The sequence below is a fragment of the Salmo salar genome, chromosome 04 (assembly GCF_965601325.2).
Source record: "Salmo salar chromosome 04, fSalSal1, whole genome shotgun sequence".
Lineage (NCBI taxonomy): Eukaryota > Metazoa > Chordata > Actinopteri > Salmoniformes > Salmonidae > Salmo > Salmo salar.
The window spans coordinates 33,736,539-33,756,099 of record NC_138294.1 but is presented as its reverse complement, the minus strand read 5'-3'; the positions used below and the strand labels follow the sequence as shown (position 1 = coordinate 33,756,099).

At 41.8% G+C, this 19,561-nt stretch overlaps 1 protein-coding gene across 6 annotated transcripts in view; it reads left to right on the top strand.

Moving 5' to 3' along the window:
- The window catches only part of trim2a (tripartite motif containing 2a), a 62,451-nt gene extending 43,424 nt beyond the window's left edge, over positions 1-19,027 (top strand). For 5 of the 6 annotated variants that reach the window (XM_014195575.3, XM_014195580.3, XM_014195573.3 and 2 more), the window contains 8 exons: positions 93-273; positions 2,263-2,986; positions 4,341-4,444; positions 7,278-7,445; positions 8,010-8,190; positions 13,331-13,401; positions 15,834-15,974; positions 16,331-19,027. In XM_014195575.3, coding sequence (XP_014051050.1) covers positions 93-273; positions 2,263-2,986; positions 4,341-4,444; positions 7,278-7,445; positions 8,010-8,190; positions 13,331-13,401; positions 15,834-15,974; positions 16,331-16,483 — 1,723 coding nt within the window. In that variant the 3' untranslated portion in view covers positions 16,484-19,027. The remainder of the gene's footprint in view (positions 1-92; positions 274-2,262; positions 2,987-4,340; positions 4,445-7,277; positions 7,446-8,009; positions 8,191-13,330; positions 13,402-15,833; positions 15,975-16,330) is intronic. The other variant, XM_014195581.3, reaches the window with a different exon arrangement.
- The last annotated feature ends 534 nt before the right edge of the window (positions 19,028-19,561 follow it).

The window sequence follows — 19,561 nt, the reverse complement described above, 5'->3', positions numbered from 1 at the left end:
GCGCTCCATCCTTCAAAGTGATGTAGTCACAGTCAGCTAATTTTGACCTAAGACTGATTGCACCCAACCTCTGACTCCCTCCCTTCCTTCAGGCTGCCTGAAATCGACTCGGCCCTGCAGGTGCTGTCGGAGATCCTGCAGCAGCTGACCAATCAGAAGAGCTCCATCGAGGGGGACATCCACACCACGTTCGATGAGTTGCAAAAGACCCTGAACGTCCGCAAGAGTGTCCTGCTCATGGAGCTTGAGGTCAACTACGGCCTCAAGCAGAAGGTGAGGCCCCCAACATTTGATAAATGGGGGGGCGCGGTTGAGTGGGACGTTAATTAGAACCTTTTCTTGTGGGTTTATTATTGTTTTGGCAATTTGTTAAGTGCACACAGTCAATATGATACGAAATTAGAGGCAGGTGGTCAATGAAGGTAAGTAGATTAATGATTAGGAGATAAAGGAAATACATTTCTAAACATGGGCATAGTTTTTAAACCAAGAATGAACAGCATTATACTCAGAATGTAAACAAGAAAAATACTGAAAGTAGATGCTTCCCAATCTGAAAATCTAGTATTTATTGAAAGCTATAGGTGGTAATTTTACAACAACTGAAACGTTTTCTGATTCCAATGTGCCTTCCTAGAAATAAATCTCTATCCTAAAATATTACATTAAACCTGTATTAATAAAGGATAAATAACATAGCAATATAAATAAAGTCCTCCGTTCGTTTTACTATCCCACACAACAGCAGAGGCTCTCTTTACACTGTTTCTACTTTGCATGCCAGTGGCTCAGCTGTGGATCAGGCTGTTCTCTGAGAAATGATTAAATAAAACATGGTTTGGGGAGGGCTGGAGGAGAGGAGAGACTGACTGCCAGGCCAGAGAAGCTGATGCCCCACCCAGCCCAGAGAACCAATCAACCAGGCTGGCCTAGCGCCCAACGCCCTCCCCTTGGGGAGCAGAGCACCATCACATGGGAATGATTCACCAGTAGGACCGGCTGGCTAGAGCAGACAGAGTGCTGCACAAAGGAAAGGAGGACTTTTATCTGTCTGTCCTTTCCTATAGGGTGTGGACTGTGGATACTTTCTACTTTTCTATATCTAGGCTTTGGGGTTGTCGTTGTGTTTATCTAGTTGGTAATTTAGACTTTGAAAGTGCTGTATCATTCTAGCTAGCAAGCTAGCTGAGCTGTTCATGTTTAAAGAGAGGGTGAGTCTTGAAAGCAGAGAAGGGTTGATAAAGTGGGTAGGTACAGTGGTGTAGGTTTCCACAGTGCACTGTGCTAAGTGAGTGTGCACTGTATCTCCCTGCCCTTGGGATGTCATCTTTCTCTATCTAGAATATCTTAGTGTTAGTCTTGCAGTGTGAGTCTTATACAGTATGAAGCAAGGTTTGATATAGATAGTGGTGGAGAAAGTAGTTTTGGCTGGAGACTTTGAGAGCTCAATGGCTTCTCGTGTTGTTGAAGAGGATGAGTGTGATAGCCAGATGCAGGTGAGTGTGTGTGTGTGTGTGTGTGTGTGTGTGTGTGTGTGTGTGTGTGTGTGTGTGTGTGTGTGTGTGTGTGTGTGTGTGTGAAAGACAGCGAGACTGTGTGTGTGTGTGTGTGTGTGTGTGTGTGTGTGTGTGTGTGTGTGTGTGCGATGCTCAGTGTTTCAACCCAGCCCTGTAGCATTTTTGTGCTGTGGTGTTATGTTAACAAGTGATAACTTTGATAGTTAGTCGACCCTCTACCATATGCCTATACCAGTGGATGTGTCAAAAGTCCACCTAGCTTAGTCTGCAATTCTATGTTTATTCTTGGTAATGGAAAATGTAGCTTTATTCTCAATACAGCAAATTAACTGGTATTCATGTGGCATATGGGCAGCTGTCTAAAAGCAGATGTGTGTTTTCATTTGTTGTGTGTGTATGTTTCCAGTTCCCTGCTTGCAGTGTATATTTGCATGTGTCTGTGTGCACACATTTGTTAGGTAAATGTGTTTGTTGATCATACGTTTGACAATGTTTGTGTATTTACATTGACAGATTGTATATATGTGTGTGTGTGTGTGCACATGCGTCTGTGTGTGTACATTGACAGGTTGTATACAGTGTTTGCACGTGTGTGTGTGTGTTGTCAGCCCCTCACACTGACAGATGTTTGCATGCCCACATGTGCATCTTCATTCACACCCACCTGACACCCTTCTACGCCCTCACCCTCTCTACTATCCCGCCCCCTCACTCTTTTCCCCTCTCTACATTTTGTTTCTCCCAGGTGCTCCAAGCCCAGCTGGACACGTTATTCCAGGGCCAGGATGGCATCAACAGCAGCTGCAATTTCACCGAGCAGGCCCTGAGTCACGGCACCGAGGCCGAGGTCCTGCTCGTCAAGAAGCAGATGAGCGAGCGACTCAGCGAGTTGGCCAGCCAAGAACTCCCCCTCCAGCCCGGGGAGAACGACCAGCTGGACTTCCTAGTGGAGACGGAGGGCCTCAAGAAGTCCATCCATAATCTGGGTACTATAGTTACAACGAATGCTGTGGCATCCGAGACGGTGGCCACGGGTGAGGGCCTGAGGCAGTGCGTAGCGGGCCTTCCTACCTCAGTCACCATCACGACCAAGGACAAGGACGGTGAGCTGTGTAAGATGGGGAAAGCCAACATCACGGCGGAGATCGCCACGCCAGACGGAAGCGTGGGCGATGGCGAGATACTGGACAACAAGAACGGGACGTACGAGTATCTGTACACGGCGCCGAAAGAGGGTAGTTTGACGCTGTCGCTGCGTCTGTACGACCAGCATATTAAGGGGAGTCCCTTTAAGATTAAAGCGACAAAGTCGGCTGATGTGTCGCCCAGTACAGAGAGCGCTAAGAAGAGGTTGAAGTCGCCGGGGAGTAGCCACGTCAAGCAGAAGGCCATCAAGAGGCCAGCCAGTATGTACAGCACGGGGAAGAGGAAAGAGAACCCCATCGAAGATGACCTAATTTTCAGGATCGGTAATGGTTGCCTTATCATTGGTGTTTTAACCAGATTTAAAGGGAAGGTTCAACTAACACATTTAAAGGGACTGTTCACCTAATACATATGTTGTAGTGTTGTATGGTATAGGGTATACCGAAACTTCTGTACTTTTTCGATACTAGAACATGAAAATCGGTTCGGTACTTGAATTTTGGTTACTTTCAGTACTTCTGTCAAAATGTGTTTCACGGATCAACTCTATCGCTTATATTGTGAGGCGCACACCGTGCCTGATCCACTTACTCATTGATAGCCTGCACTGGGAGTCTGGACTGCATCATGTTAACTTCTGTGCAGAGTGGGGAGCTAACACACTTGAATAATGCGCAAACGACATGTTGAAACTGTTAATTACTGTTCGCAAAACAATGTCCATACAGGCTAGATTACTTTACAATGTAAGGAGTCTCGGTAGCATCAAGCTTTGTAAGCTAACTTTCCTTGCTAGTTTACAGCGGAAGCAAACATCAATTTACTACCATAGTACTTTATTTGTGATTTAATATGGAGACTGTAATGCAAAATGTACTGATTTGAAAGCTGATTGTCACTAAAAACTTTATTCATTCACTTAATTGGTCTCCTGTTGAATATGCATTCACCTGTATTGTGAACAGGCCTAGGCTACATTTACATTTGAGTAATTTAGCAGATGCTCTTATCCAGAGCGACTTACAGTAGTGAGTGCATACATTTTCATACTGGTCCCACGTGGGACATCGAACCCACAACCCTGGCGTTGCAAGCGCCATACTCTACCAACTGAGCCACACGGGACCAAATTTACCCAGTTTATCAATAGAGATTTACCATTCAAATACATTATTACCATTTATGTTATTTAGTTTGATTGGTAAAAACAAAGTCAAATTGATTTTATGATTGTATAATTGATTTAACATTTTGATGTCAAAAAAAGTAAAGAAGTCCAAAGATGCCAAACAATTGAACAGAGCAGTAGCTGAGTTTTTCTGTCTGGATCAAGTGCCATTCTGTGACTTTGGTGAAAAGACCTTTTTTGCTGTGGTATCATTTTGGTGTCAAGTATTGTGATGGTATCGAGTATCATGATACTAAACCTGGTATTGGTATCAGTCAAAATTGTAGTACCATGACAACACTAATATGTTATGAATTACTAGTCAAAGTTTTTGTGTGGAATTGGAAAAAAGTTACTCAGAGAACTGACCAATGTAAGAATAATACAGTTCACTTTATCAAAAAAATCATATGTCAAAATGTTTTCACTTTGGAAACTCTTAATCTACACTCATATGATGAATACGAATTACAGGGGAATTTGACGCTTGTTTATTTCATGCTTTCCAGGTACAAAAGGAAGAAACAAAGGGGAATTCACCAATCTACAGGGTGTGGCTGCCTCCTCAGTAGGCAAGGTGTTGATAGCAGACAGCAATAACCAGTGTGTTCAGGTAAGGGAACTGTCTGGAGAATGTCATCTCTAGCTCTATTTCATAGATCATTAATTAAACCTGTTGAGCTAATGCTCAGGCATTGCTGTTAGAGCTAACAGAGGTCTCAAGGCCTCAAGGCAAGGTTACCCGTCACACAAATGTAGTTCGTCCAGCTACCTCACTAAAAACATTTGGCTTCAAAAGAGAACTAGCAGTCATATAATGGATTGCAATAATAGATTGCGTTTACATAACCACTTTGAGAACTAGTGAAAAGTGTTAACACTGTACAGTAGGATGTCTTATATTCAGATGATACCAGTTGTTCAAGGTAGGATCAACAAGCACATTATGCTTCTTCTCTTCGCCTGAGGGAGATATCTGAGGGAATTGTGGGATGACTCATCATCGCTATTGAACATAATTAGCTTGGTGAGACCTGCACTTTGTCATCTCCATGGAGACCAACCATCAGCTGTCCGTCCTCCCTTTAATGCATTTGATTTGAAAAAGGCTGAGAATATGTTCCATCAAATGAACATACAAGCACTTGTGTTTTGTGAGTTTTTTGTTGTTGCAGATTTGCGTTGTTGATCTGTGGATTTACATGGCTTGAATACCAGAAGAATAATGGAAATTGACAAAGAATTTGTTTTAATTGATTTATTTACCACAGCACACATTCATTTGAGTGAGCATATAATTTGTTTAATGTAAGTTAGGCATGATAAAATACGTTTCTACTGTAGTTAGACTCTTTCATTCAAATATTTTATCCCATTTACAGAACCAGTCAAAAGTTTTTTATTTTTTTATTTTTACATTGTAGAATAATAGTGAAGACATCAAAAGTATTAAATAACACACATGGAATCATGTAGTAACCAAAAAGTGTTTAACAAATCAAAATATATAATATATTTTTACATTCTTCAAAGTAGCCACCATTTTCCTTGATGAAAATTGTGCACACCAGCTTCATGTGGAATGCTTTTCCAACAGTCTTGAAGGAGTTCCCACATATGCTGAGCACTTGTTGGCTGCTATTCCTATACTCTGCGGTCCAACTCATCCCAAACCATCTCAATTTGGTTGAGGTCGGGGGATTGTGGAGGCCAGGTCATCTGCTGCAGCACTCCATCACTCTCCTTCTTGGTCAAATAGCCCTTTCACAGCCTGGAGGTGTGTTGGGTCATTATCCTGTTGAAAAACAAATGATACTTCCACTATGCGCAAACCAGATGGGATGGCGTATCGCTGCAGAATGCTGTGGTAGCCATGCTGGTTAAGTGTGTCTTGAATTCTAAATAGATCACAGACAGTCTCACCAGCAAAGCACCATCACACCACCTCCTCCATGTTTCACGGTGGGAACCACACATGCGGAGGTCATAAATTCACCAACTCTTGTGTATCACAAAGACACGGCGGTTGGAATCCAAAATCTCAAATTTGGAGTCATCATACCAAAGGACAGATTTACAGCGGTCTAATGTCCATTGCTCGTGTTTCTTGGCCAAAGCCTCTTCTTCTTTTTGGTGTCCTTTGGTAGGGGTTTCTTTGCAGCATTTGACAATGAAGGCCTGATTCACACAGTCTCCTCTGAACAGTTGATGTTGAGATGTGTCTGTTACTTGAACTCTGAAGAATTTATTTGGGCTGCAATTTCTGAGTCTGGTAACTGCAATGCACTTATCCTCTGCAGCAGAGGTAACTCTGGGTCTTCCTTTCCTGTGGCGGTCCTCATGAGAGCCAGTTTTATCATAGCGCTTAATGGTTTTTGCGACTGCCCTTGAAGAAACTTTCAAAGTTCTTGAAATTTTCCGCATTAACTGACCTTCATGTATTAGAGTAATGACGGACTTTCGTTTCTCTTTGCTTATTTGAGCTTGCCATAATATGGACTTAGGGCTATCTTCTGCATACCTTGTCACTACACAACTGATTGGCTCAAACACATTAAGAAGGAAAGAACAAGGCACACCTGTTAATTGAAAGGCATTCCAGGTGACTACTTCATGAAGCTGGTTGAGAGAATGCCAAGCGTGTGCAACGCTGTCATTATATTTGAAGAATGTCAAATATTATATATATTTTGATTTGTTTAACAGTCTTTTGGTTACTACATGATTCAATATGTGTTATTTCATAGTTTTGATGTCTTCACTATTATTCTAATGTAGAAAATAGTAAAAAATAAAGAAGTAGGTGTGTCCAAACTTTTCACTGGTACTGTACATAACAGTGGTAGTTAGCATCTAGCTCAGGGCTGTTCAATTCCGGATCTGGAGGGACAAAACATTGTTCTTGTTTCTACCTGGTAGTTAATTGCACTCACCTGCTGTCCAAGGTCTGAATTAGTCCATGAATGGAGGAGAGGATGAAAAACAGAAGTGTTTTGCTCGTACAGAAACGGAATTGAACAGCCCTGCGTTTAGCTCATCTCTCTGAAGTCGTTCTGCCTTGACTTAATCACAGTGGTATCTTTTGACTGTGAGTTCTCACCAGAGCTCTTTGAGGTGTGTCTGAAGAGATTGTCTGAAGAATATTCTTCTGATATAGACTGGATGAAAAAACAAGACTCGGTTAGGAGCTCTGACTGCTCAAATGTTTTGTATTGATTTGCTGTATATCATGGTGCTTTTGCAAATTTGAAAATATGGCTAACATACCAACTCTAACAATTCCAGTTCAATAATTGAAAAGTGTGATTTATTTATCATATCAAAGAGGATTTTCAAATGATTTCCTTAAACTGAACAAAAAAGAGCCCTCACTATCCATTGATTTAAGTTTTATATTTCAAAGCATTTTGACAATCAGATGATTCAGGCCCGTGTTTCTTTTGCAGATCTTCTCTAACGACGGTCTGTTCAAGAGTCGCTTTGGGGTGCGTGGACGGTCTCCAGGGCAACTGCAGCGGCCCACAGGAGTGGCGGTCCACCCCAACGGTGACATCATCATAGCCGACTACGACAACAAGTGGGTTAGCATCTTCTCCAGCGACGGAAAGTTCAAAGTGAGTTCAAAATGTATACATTTATCCTGGAATCCACACTAGATATCGCCCTGTTCCACTTTACTGATTGACTCTGGATCTGGAACCCTCAGTCTGGATTCGGACCTGAATTCGTTGAAATCGTTTGTGCTGCTTTCTAACCACCCCAATTGTCGGCCCAATTGCCTCTCAGTTGCAGCAGGTCCAGCTTTAATCATTGAAGTGAAAATATATTGAAATTGAGGGCTATTCAGTTTGGATTCCGGTCTGTTCCGTCATGTCATCAAATAGCTGCTGTCAGAATTGCTTTATCCTAAGTGATGCTTTGCATGGCTGATGCTTACTAATAATGGATAACTCAATGTGGGTATGCTTTCTGACTTGATTAGTCTTTTTCTACCCAGCAGCACCTGAAAAATAGGTTCCCATGCCACTATGAGACTTTGACGTTAGCCTGAATTGAAAATGTTAACCTGAAACATTAACTTGCGATAACCTGTTTGCTATTTCTTTATATAAAATACCCAACAGAAATACTGGGGTATTATCCACTGTCCTTCCTGACTGTTTCTCTATCTCCCCCAGAATAAGATTGGCTCGGGCAAGCTGATGGGCCCCAAAGGCGTGTCGGTGGACAGGAATGGCCACGTCATCATCGTGGACAACAAGGCGTGTTGCGTCTTCATCTTCCAGCCCAACGGCAAGCTGGTCACCAAGTTTGGTAACCGCGGAAACGGCGACCGGCAGTTTGCAGGTACACTCAATGGTAATGGTGTTGCACTCCCCTCTCCACTCCCTGTCTTTTGCTCCCACCACCTGCATGCAGAATGAGGACTCCCCCAGGCAAGTGACCTTTAGGATGTGACCTTTGACCTTTTGAGCTATAACATTTTATTTGATCAAGGGGGACTTCCCGCATGCTCTTCCTAATATCTCGAAGCCCATTTATTTAGTCAGTCTTGTGTATGTGTGTGTGTTTCCATTCAATTCAATGTTTTAATTTTCAATTAACCCAACCTTATCTTAAAGGGGCAATCAGCAGTTGCAACATCCATTTTTGTACTTATAAATGAATGATATGTACCCATTGATTCTTAAAGAATATATCTTGTGCCTCATCAATTTACTTCAACTGACATACCCCATCAGAACCCAAAATATAGCTTGTTTTACTACAATGTTTGTAAACAAAGTAAATGTAAACAAACACTGTACAGCCTCAAAACATGATTGAAACTATAATTTTGTATTCATGGATATCCTAGCATCCATAGCTCTGTCTTTGAATTTGAGAGCGGTTACATTTCTCCTGCCCCATCCCCCCCTCTTTTTACAGAAACAGGGGTGGGGAGTACGCTTTGTAATTGTTTCAACTTCTGATTGCTGCTTTAAAGGTATGGGTTAACCTTACCTAAACGTGACAGAGTCCATCATGTTTTCATTTAGAAAATAAATGATTTATTGACGTTGCTTTGTTTTTTTTTTCTTCTTCTGGAGTAATAGGCCTATATAATCACTTGGTATTCTTAATTCACATGACTAAAGTTTACATTTCTAAATATTGTCCACATGAAATCCAATAATTTGATTTACCTGAATGGCAGCCATGAAGTACCCAGCTGGAGCAGCAGGCTGGTAGGAGATGATCACCAGGTTAGGGTTGGTCCTCTCCTTGTTTTGGTTTGTGAGGAACTCGACACCTTGTGCTGGGGCCACATATAGTGACTTGGTGGCCACAAAGGACCTTTGCCTTGCTAGCTCACATGACCACCCTCCTAAAGCGTCTTACCAGTCCGTGCCCAAGCCCTATGTGCTACATTCACCCCTCAAACTTACTCAACAGCAACCCCAGCACTGACCTGAGCGCAACTGTAGATTCTAGTCACTAGGCACCACTGTAAAGGATATTACACTGCTTGCTTAGCGAGTACCACTTCCTCCTGATTCGGCCCACACAGAGGCTCGAACCCAGGACCTTTGCCTTGCTAGTACACGTGACAGCCCTCCTGAAGCATCTTAGCAGTCTGTGCCATGCGAAAAGCTAGCTATTCCATGGCGCAAGTGGGGCCACTTTAGGCTGAGGAGTAAGCGCTACACTGTGCTACACTAGCAGCATTCTGTATTATTTTGTTATGGCTCTTTCAGAAGGCATAGCCTTTAGATTGCCCATTCTCGTCACAAACCAGCTTGCTGGAGACAATGTCTCCGAAGGCTGATGGTCTTGTCCAGGTTCTTAACAAAAGTATTTCCTACCCTGCTCTTTCTCAAGGATGGGTCACGCTGAGACCACATGATCCGCATAAGTTTTACATGAATGCTTTCAAAGTTGCTCATGTCCAGGGCATGTTCAGTATCAGCTCGGCTAAGAAAGTTGACATAAGTGCTTCTCAGTGAACGACGGGTGATTTGGTCCCTCACAACCCGGATAGAGTGTATATCCCTGAGAGGCCTAAACTTGTCATATAAAACCGCGTCAGTCACCTCAGGATGAAGATCACCAATGTAAAGGGGAGGCCCTGGGGTTTCTGGGCCCATTGGGAGCCATGTATAACGAAGCATACATTCTTGTGTTGTCCACGTTGGTTTGCTGGCAAATGCTGCTGATGTAAAGTTGGGGGGAAAAAAAGATATTGAAAAGTTTGTTTTGGCTGTTGATGGTTGCTTAAGATAACAATGACCGGAAAATGAAAGAATCTCAGGTTTTGGAACCCCCGGAACCCCCTCGTTTGTTATGTCATAACACAAGTCATGTTTGATACTTCAAGTCGATATTCGCGTCATAAGGAATTCCCCTCGACCACGCCCACAAATTGGGGAAAAGTCTTTCCAATTGACCCCCATTGTAAAAGAGGCAACTTTGTAGATTTCTTTTGTTATACTGAAATAACAAAACATGCCAATAAGCGGCGATGTTGTTCAATGTACCCGAGTTACGCAGGAGTCTAAGGCACTGCATCACAGTGCTAGAGGCGTCACTACAGACCTGAGTTCGATCCCAGGCTGTGTCACAGCCGGTCGCGACTGGGAGACCCATGAGGCGGCGCACAATTGGCCCAGCGTTGTCTGGGTTAGGGGAGGGTTTGGCCGGCTGGGATGTCCTTGTCCCATCGTGCTCTAGCGACTCCTTGTGGCGGGCTGGGTGCATGCATTCTGACTTCGGTCGCCAGTTGTATGGTGTTTCTGACACATTGGTGTTTTCCGGGTTAAGCGAGCAGTGTCAAGAAGCAATGCGGCTTGGCAGGGTCTCGTTTTAGAGGACGCATGGCCCTTGACCTTCGCCTCTCCTGAGTCCGTATGGGAGTTGCAGCGATGGGATAAGATTGTAACTACCAATTTGGATATCACGAAATTGGGGAGAAAAAAAGGGTAAAAAAATCCCAACCTAAGGTTTGCAATGCTTCCACATAGGGAAATGGAGTCTGCGAGAAGAGCCCTGTGGCTTCAGGGTATTCGGCATGGGCAAGTGGGAAATGTGGGGACCTGGTGTCCAAGTAGACTGCACGTAGTTGTGTGTGGAAAACATTTAATCACAGGTATGACTTATTTAGTATAGTCCGTTTGAAACTCCACTCTCTACTTGTAGCTGTATAGTTTGTTTGTTGTTGTTCTTGGCTAGCTTAATATTCTGGTCGGTAGCTAGCTAGCACTCACGTGGCTGCTAGCACCATCATGAGGGAAGCCCTACAATATTACGCTTTTCTAAGTAGACAGAATGCTCAGGAGCAGGCAGTGTTAAAGTAATCTTTAGACACATTGTACTTTTCTTACATGTAGTTTTGTAATTGACTAAAACAAGCAGACAACAAGAAAATAGCATTTGAAAAAGGTCAAGTTTTTGCTGTGAGCCAATGGGGTAACCTAGGTAACCACAGGTTGTTTTCCCCACATGCGGCTGTGACATTCTAATAGCGACTGGGACTATCAAATATAATCTATCCAATACTTTCTTTATTGCATCATAGTCAGTTAGAGTTCATGATTTACATAGTAAATGTAAATAAGCTAATGAATAAAATGTGAAAACTGTAAAAAACAAACAAACAAAAAAACACAATAGGCCTAAGCGTACACATAATCAGCTAATGACCTGTCAAAAACAACCATTTGTACAGCAGGAGTCTCCAGTAGGGGAGAGTGGGGTAAGTTGAGCCATTTTTTTATATTCATCATCACTCCGTCAAGGGAAATATAGTTTTCTTTCTAACAAAAATATCTACATATATTTCAGGATGTTGTGTATCCCTGGAAATAATCAGAATGAATGTAACATTACAGTTTTTTTTTTAAAGAAAGAAAGTGGTCTCTTGGCACAACTTGTTGTGCTGCGGGACAGGGTAAGTTAAGCCGCCTACAAATGTTGTGTACTGAATGAAATATGAGACCGACCGCCTTGATTCAGTCTCATGTAGCAAAATTTGAAATTGTGTTTTTTTACATTGGATAAAAGCAGAGACACAGAGCTACAAAATGGTATATCATACACTGCATTTGAGGAACAATGAGAAAGTAATTCTGCTTTAAAAGTTGATAAACGTGTAACCTCACTTTTGAGAAAATGGCCTTTTGGTACCAACTGGAGAGCTCTTCTTTGTTTTCACCTATTCACCCATCTCTTTAAGGGTTGATTTGAGCGTTCTGTACTAACTGGCTAACTTGCTTGCTACTTCCAGACAAAAATGAGAGAACAGCTCCCTGAACATTACTCGCCCTAGCAGAGCTGGTTTGGCTAAGAAAAGCTGCGTTAGACAGGACACATACTAACCAGCTCAAATAGACAGAAGCGTGCTCTATGGCCCACTCATTATCTCAGCCAATCATAGCTAGCTGGAAGGTTGCTTACTTTTTCTGTGGCTAAACCAACTAGGCTCGTAATATACATTCTTTATTCAGATGGCATACAAGTTTGTTATTAAGGCACATGAAAGTTCACAAAAAAGGATTACATTCAAATGGCTCTCCTGTGAAGTAGTGACCCGCGACATGCGCCTAGTTTCCTGAAACTGGTCACATATTACAATTACCTTTTTAAAACCATGTCTCTTTATTTCCCAAACACAAAATTCAACACAATTACGATAGCTTTTTTGTCAAAAAATAAATAAAATAAAAAATGGGACCTTACCACTTTTTCCTTATGGTTTCTTCCTTCACAGACTCCATGAAATGTTGAATCTTCTTAAATATTTGGTCAAATTATTAATTTTGTGTATGGTTTCCTAGAAAAAAGGGTGGCTCAACTTACCACACTCTTCCCTATAGCTTTCCATTTCAGTTAAATACATTTCTTTCATTTAAAAATGTGTTAATGATTACATAGTTTATTATAATATTTGGTTAAAGTTTAACAGAATAAAATACATACAGTGGAATCAGTTTCTACATATGTTTTGGCATGTCTTTCATAAACATATCATATCAAATGATACATTGTTTAAAATCAAGACATGTTCAACTTTGTCAGCGGTGTCTTTAGGAGTTGTATTACATTTACATGTAGGCCGTGGTACATGGCAGCTGAAGTATGTACACAGCACATAAAATGTATTAAACAAGGAAACAAAAACAGTAAGTCAGGATAGGAGCTGAAGCAGTTTGTCTTGGTAGTATCAAACAATGGCTTGAGCGGTGGGTGGCCGTTTAGCAGCGCACCTCGACGTCCCTGACGTCCGCAGCCGTATGTAGCGTAGCCGCTTGACTTTTGTAGCCATTCTTCCATACAAACAAGTAGCACCCACTTGGGTGATGCCCCGGCAGCTCATCACTACTCATCGGTAGTCCAGAGTAGGCTATTACAATCCTCAAGCCTCTGCCATTACTGCAAGCCATCTCCACTTTCCTCTGTTTGGTTGTTTACGTAGCCATAGTACATGCATTTAACCCTGCTCCTATCTCTCTGTTTGATCCAGGTCCTCACTTTGCAGCAGTCAACCATAACAATGAGATAATTGTTACGGACTTCCATAATCATTCTGTGAAAGTAAGACCATCTCACCAATTACACATTATTTGTACCCTTGTGAAAAAAATGAATATTTTCCCATAAAAAGGATGTGCACCTTTCTGAAAAAAGGATATAATAATGATTTATTCAGCTTCTATAGCGCTTTTCATTACAAAAATGATCTTAAAGCACTTGAAAAAGCTGTAAAATAGTGTGTATACTTATTACTATGAGATTATTAACGGAGCACCAGTCCAGTATTGGACAAAAATTGTATTCTAAGAAGACTTATGAGGCTTATAGAGTTATTTTAGCAATTACTCTATAAGACTAACATTTTAACAATAGTAATTATTGGCTTATCTGAAGGTATGAATTATTTTGAGAATCAACTGGAGTTCTTTAACAGAAAAACAAGACAAACACAATTTCTTTGAACAATCAACATTTAATAACACTAATCAAAATATTTACAAACATAATGAGAATCATTATGAAAAGGTAGGAAATAGATTGGAAGACCTCGAGATCCTGAACATTAAATGATGTTATACTCGGGTCTGTGATCAAAGTCTGTTGTGGCTTCTTGATGGTTCAGGCCACATGGAGGAGAACAAAGGAAGAAGATGGCTGTGTGTCCTTTCCCTGTTGATTTGGGGTTCCTCAATCAGGTTGCTCCTTTGGTCCTGAGTTGGTGTCCTTATGGTTGTTGCTCTTCTCTGTTGCCTACTTGCTTGAGTCGCAGAGGCTGTGCTCTAATTGTCTTATCCTTCTTTCCTTGAAGATGGTTAGCTAAAGTGTACCGTTCTGGCTACACTAGCTCTTTTAAGTCGTATGTTTTCTTCTGAGCCTGTTTAGTGCGTGGGCACTTCCTTCCCAATGTATTTACTGGATTATAGGTATTATTCCCTAAAATATACTTTCCCCCTAAGTTATCAGTTACCAGTTCTGGCCATTAAAGACAAAGGTCCAGGACTTATGGTCGGCCTGCTGGAGTTTCAGAGTAAAGAGATAGAGGAGCAGAACTTTTGTAGTCCTGCTAGGTCACATGGTATCACCCCTGGGTGTCGAGCCATTTGTACGACACATTGTCTTGGAGATGAAGTATTTTGGGGAGAAAATCTAAAGTTGGTTAAGGTAAATTCAACATTGCGTTCAGCGGCCTCCCAGGTGGCGCAGTGGTCTAAGGCACTGCATCGCAGAGGTTCTGGGTTCGAGCCCAGGCTCTGACGCAGCCGGGAGGCCATGGGGCGGCGCACAATTGGCCCAGCGTCGTCCGGGTTGGGGTGGGTTTGGCCGGCAGGGATATCGTTGTCTCATCGTGCACTAGCGACTCCTGTGTCTGACCGGGCGCAGTGCACGCTGACCAGTTCGCCAGGTGTACGGTGTTTCCTCCGACACATTGGTGCGGCTGGTTTCTGGGTTGGATGTGCATTGTGTCAAGAAGTAGTGCGGCTTGGTTGGGTTGTGTTTCGGAGGATGCATGGCTCTCGACCTTCGCCTCTCCCAAGTCCGTGCGGGAGTTGCAGCGATGAGACAAGACTGTAACTACTACCAATTGGATACCACGAAATTGGGGAGAAAAAAGGGGTAAAATAATGTATTCTTTTTTTTTTTTAAACATTGTGTTCATTGTTCAACATGACATTCAAACGACACATCGCTACAAACAAGAATAAAATAAAAACGCTATAGGATATAGTAGATCTGGACTATGATTTTTGAGTGTTTCAAGCCTCCAACAGATGGGAGCGACAGTCAAGATGGAATCGCATGGCTTGAGCAGAGAAATGAGGTCAATGGGGGGAGATGAGCCGGTCCTCCGGAGACTGGCAGGCAGACCGCACAGTTCACTCTCCATTGAAGACATCTCACTGGCGCCTTGTCCCCCCCTTACTGCGTTTTTTCCGTAGCCGTTGACTCTCTGGTCTTGTAGCGTAGAAAGAGATATTTATTTTTGAGCTCTCCAGTCTCCATTCACTCAGGATATTATGATGACGGGCCGCTCATAACTTCGGAGGGAACCTCCCGCGCGATGATGTCGTCACTGCCAGCTCGCCATGAATTAGTCCTCCTCATTGGGTCATGAGACCGTAGAAATAACAATGAAAAATAGGATGGGGGTATTCAAATCTACACTAACGTTAGCTAGCTAGTATGGTAGCATCGCTAGCTAGCTATCATGAGACAGCTGATTTGCAATGACTTCATGGGCAGTAAACAAATAGACCTAATCCAGATTTAATTTATAAACATTTGGCTATTCAACCCCCCCCCCCCCCCCCCCACACACACACAAAAAAAATATAAGATTCAAACAAAAAACATGTGGAAATTATAAAATATTTACAAAATGTCCAGGGGAAACATGGCATCCACTGAACCAAATTATGATGATATGTACCTTTTTCTTTATATAAAAAGGGATTGTGTACCCTTCTGAAAAAAGGATGTGCACCTTTCTGCAGGTGTTCAACCCTGAGGGGGAGTTTCTTCTGAAGTTTGGTTCCAACGGGGAGGGGAATGGCCAGTTCAATGCCCCTACGGGGGTGGCAGTGGACATCAACGGCAACATCATCGTGGCAGACTGGGGCAATAGCCGAATACAGGTGAGGCCAAAAAGGAAAGTGGGAGACCTTGTTTTGGTGTTAACTAAACTGTAAATGAAAACATTTTTCTTGTCCTCTAGAATGCTCTTTAAAATATAATTTTATTATCAAATCTTTTTGTTAGATGTATTATATTTGCATCTAGAGTAGTCAGTTAGATTAGTGGTATTCCAAATGTATCTCTCTCTGCACTCTATCTCTCTCCCCCCTCTTTCTCTCTCCCCTCTCCCTCCTCCCTCCTCCCTCTCTTTCTCTCTCCTCCCCCCTTTCTCTCTCTCCCCTCACTCTCTCTCCTCCCCCTCTTTCTCTCTCCGCTTTCTCTCTCTCCCCCCTCTTTCTCTCTCTCCCTCTCTCAGGTGTTTGATGGCAGTGGTTCGTTCCTCTCCTACATCAACACATCGGCAGACCCTCTCTACGGTCCCCAGGGCCTGGCCCTCACCTCCGATGGCCATGTGGTGGTGGCTGACTCTGGGAACCACTGCTTCAAAGTCTACCGTTACCTGCAGTAGCCCTGGCACACTTAGTGTACACACAGGCACACACACACACTTATGCATACACACTCACATTCACAGATTCACACACACGAAGACTTGCACACACACACCATCCTCAGTACGGAGTAATGGGTGGATTTGCACTCATCCACTTCACCCACTAATTCAATCCCGCCATCCATCACCGTTCCATACAGAACCTCTCTCTAATAGTTCACCCTGAGGTGTGCCTCTGTAGCTTCCTTCGTGACCTCTGACATTTAAGCTTGTCCTCCACCGACCCCCTGGACTTCATAAGAGAAACCCTGCATTTTCCCAGAAACGTATTTTCTACTGTCGGCCATGGGGAAGAGGAAGAAGGAGAATCGGTCATGTGATGTAGGTGGGAGGGACTATGATTGAGATCTCTATGGATTGGAGGATGGAGATTTATTCGACTAGTCTCTGACCCTGCCCCTAATGTGATATACAGAAGTAGTAGGGTGAAGTTGCCCCTAGATGCTGATCTTGGCTCAGTTCTGCATTTTCCCCATCAATAGTTAAGGTTAGGATTGGTGGAGTGGAAGCTGATCCTAGATCTGAACTTAGGGGAAACTTCACCCCAGAGCTGATATACAATACATTCCTTTTTGTTTAAAGGGATTGTTGGGATGATGAAAAATGATAACTGGGTATCATGGTTAGTTTGGACCAATTCTTCCTTTCATTATTTATTGTTGTGACATGACACTTGATGTAAAACTGGAAATTAATGTTTATCATGCAATGAAATTAAAATACGGAAGTTGTTGCTAATATTAGTTTGACGGTCACCAATGTGTATGGTAGTGAGATTGATTGGAAGTAAACATCTAAAATAAAGTGCCTGGACTTTGATCACAGACTAGCTCCAAAAATATGTCTCAATGAATTAGATTGTTTCACTTTCTTGGCATCCCCCGATTATTATTTGGCATCAACGATCACCGCAAAGTAATCTCTGGCTAAAGTAGCTTTTAGTAAAATGTTCTCAGTAAAAATAAGTTATCTACAGGTATCTCTACCCACCTCACCTGTTCAATTTCATACATAGAACTTCAAATATATCAGGGTATTTTTTAAGCATGGTATATATAACAAGTGCATGCAACGCTGTCCGAAAACCTTCCCACAAACATTTGTGAAACATTCCCAAACATCTGCAAAACGTTTGTCAAAGATTGCAGCCATCTACAGGAAGCAATCGAAGTTTGGTATCTATCAGATGACACATTTTGTGACATCACCCAATGGTTACATTCTGCTTAGGAGATAGTTCTTTGTATTTGTGGGAGTGCTTTTTTCAATCTACACACCACCACTTGATATTTACATATATTAACAATAAGGAATTCACATACTGCTCAATGTATGATATAGTATCTTATCTCCTCTAGTCCGGTGGTTTCACACTTTGCTTCTCTTCCACAATAATAACAGACTAGGTATTGTTGCTCAATGCAAAATATTGTGTGTGTGTGCGTGTGCGTGCACGTGCTGTAAAATACAATAAGGGACACTTCACATTGAACTCTGATGCTACTTATGATGGCTCAAAGCATTCTGGGATGTTAAGTTCACTTTCAATGAGTCCTGAAAATTAACAATGTAGTTATACATCTGTGTTATTCTTGCTACTCTGCACTGTAGGTCATTGTAGAACTGTTAGAAACGATAACAACAATATTGAAACTGATATTCACAAACCTGTCATCTCTTACCTCCCATCCTCAATTTTTGTGCCCTTTTTGTCTGTTGTCACAAAAACTATTGATACTACTCAGGTGTAGTATTCTGATACTGTAGCTGACACTGTCTAATAGTTGATCTAAAAAAACATAAAATGGCTTAACAGTCGATGTAATCTGTGTGAATAGACTGCACTATTCATAATAGGTTCAGCCTTCAAAAATGCTCTCCTTATCTATTTTTTTTTATGCGTCCATTTTGATTAATTTAGATTCGAAAGCACTTGACTCACATCAATTCATTACTTTCATGTACATAGTTTCAGGCACCCATTTTGTATTTGTCCTTGTTAAGTTATTTGCTGTCCTCGTCCATGTTGATACCCTGATGCCAAATGGAAGAAGTGCCCATATCCTGTATGTTTAGCTCTCAGTAATGCAACAAGTGTGATATGCAACTTAAACATTTTTGTACATAAAGTAAGTTTTAGTGGCATTACAATGACTGTGTTGTTCCATTCCACCACCTGAATGTCTATGTAAAACTTTTTGAAGATTGTGTATCGTTCCAAGTGTTATGAATGTCAAGCACATGGTTAATGTCAGACACACAGACTTAGAATGTTTTTTTCCACCTCATACATTCCAACTTTACACAACACCCTGTTAAAAACTGAAGTGTTATTCCCTTTCACTGTATCAGAACATTCATATTTAAAGTCAGATTTCCCAAAGCCCTAATATGCTTGCAGTATGTGAAAACATTTTCTTAAGTTTGACCATTCCATAATTGATGTTTATTTGCTCTTTGTGTACAGCACAGAAATAAAGTATTGCATTCCTGAAAAAAGTGTTTTGTGAATCCACTTCAATGAATGAGAAAGAAATAGCTTGTAGATGAGAAACTTCAATGAAGAAACACTTATGTTGTCAAAAAGGCATCAATAACAAAGCTATTTCTGTAGACTTTTCTTGCAGCCTCTGGTAAAATCTTCTCTTCTCATTGGGGAATTGTCCATTTGGAAGAATCCTAACCTTTATTATATTCCATGTACCCACTCCTAGTACAAAGACACTTTGCTATTAGAGGATTTGCCACCCTCTTCGGTACTGTCATAACCAATGATTTATATATATTGAGACTGACAGGGGGTGCTGTTTTGACGCCACTGTTCCTCTATCTTGCCACTCCCCGACAATTGTAAAACATTTTGGAAAGTATAGAAATTCATTTATTAATGTCTAAAAAAATTTTTATTACAGACATCATAATGCATACTTTTAAATTATATTATGAGCGCTCAACATAAAAAAATATAAAAAACATTTTCCTTCAAGGTTAATTCTTAGAAAATACTAATGTTACTCTTCACACTACAACAAC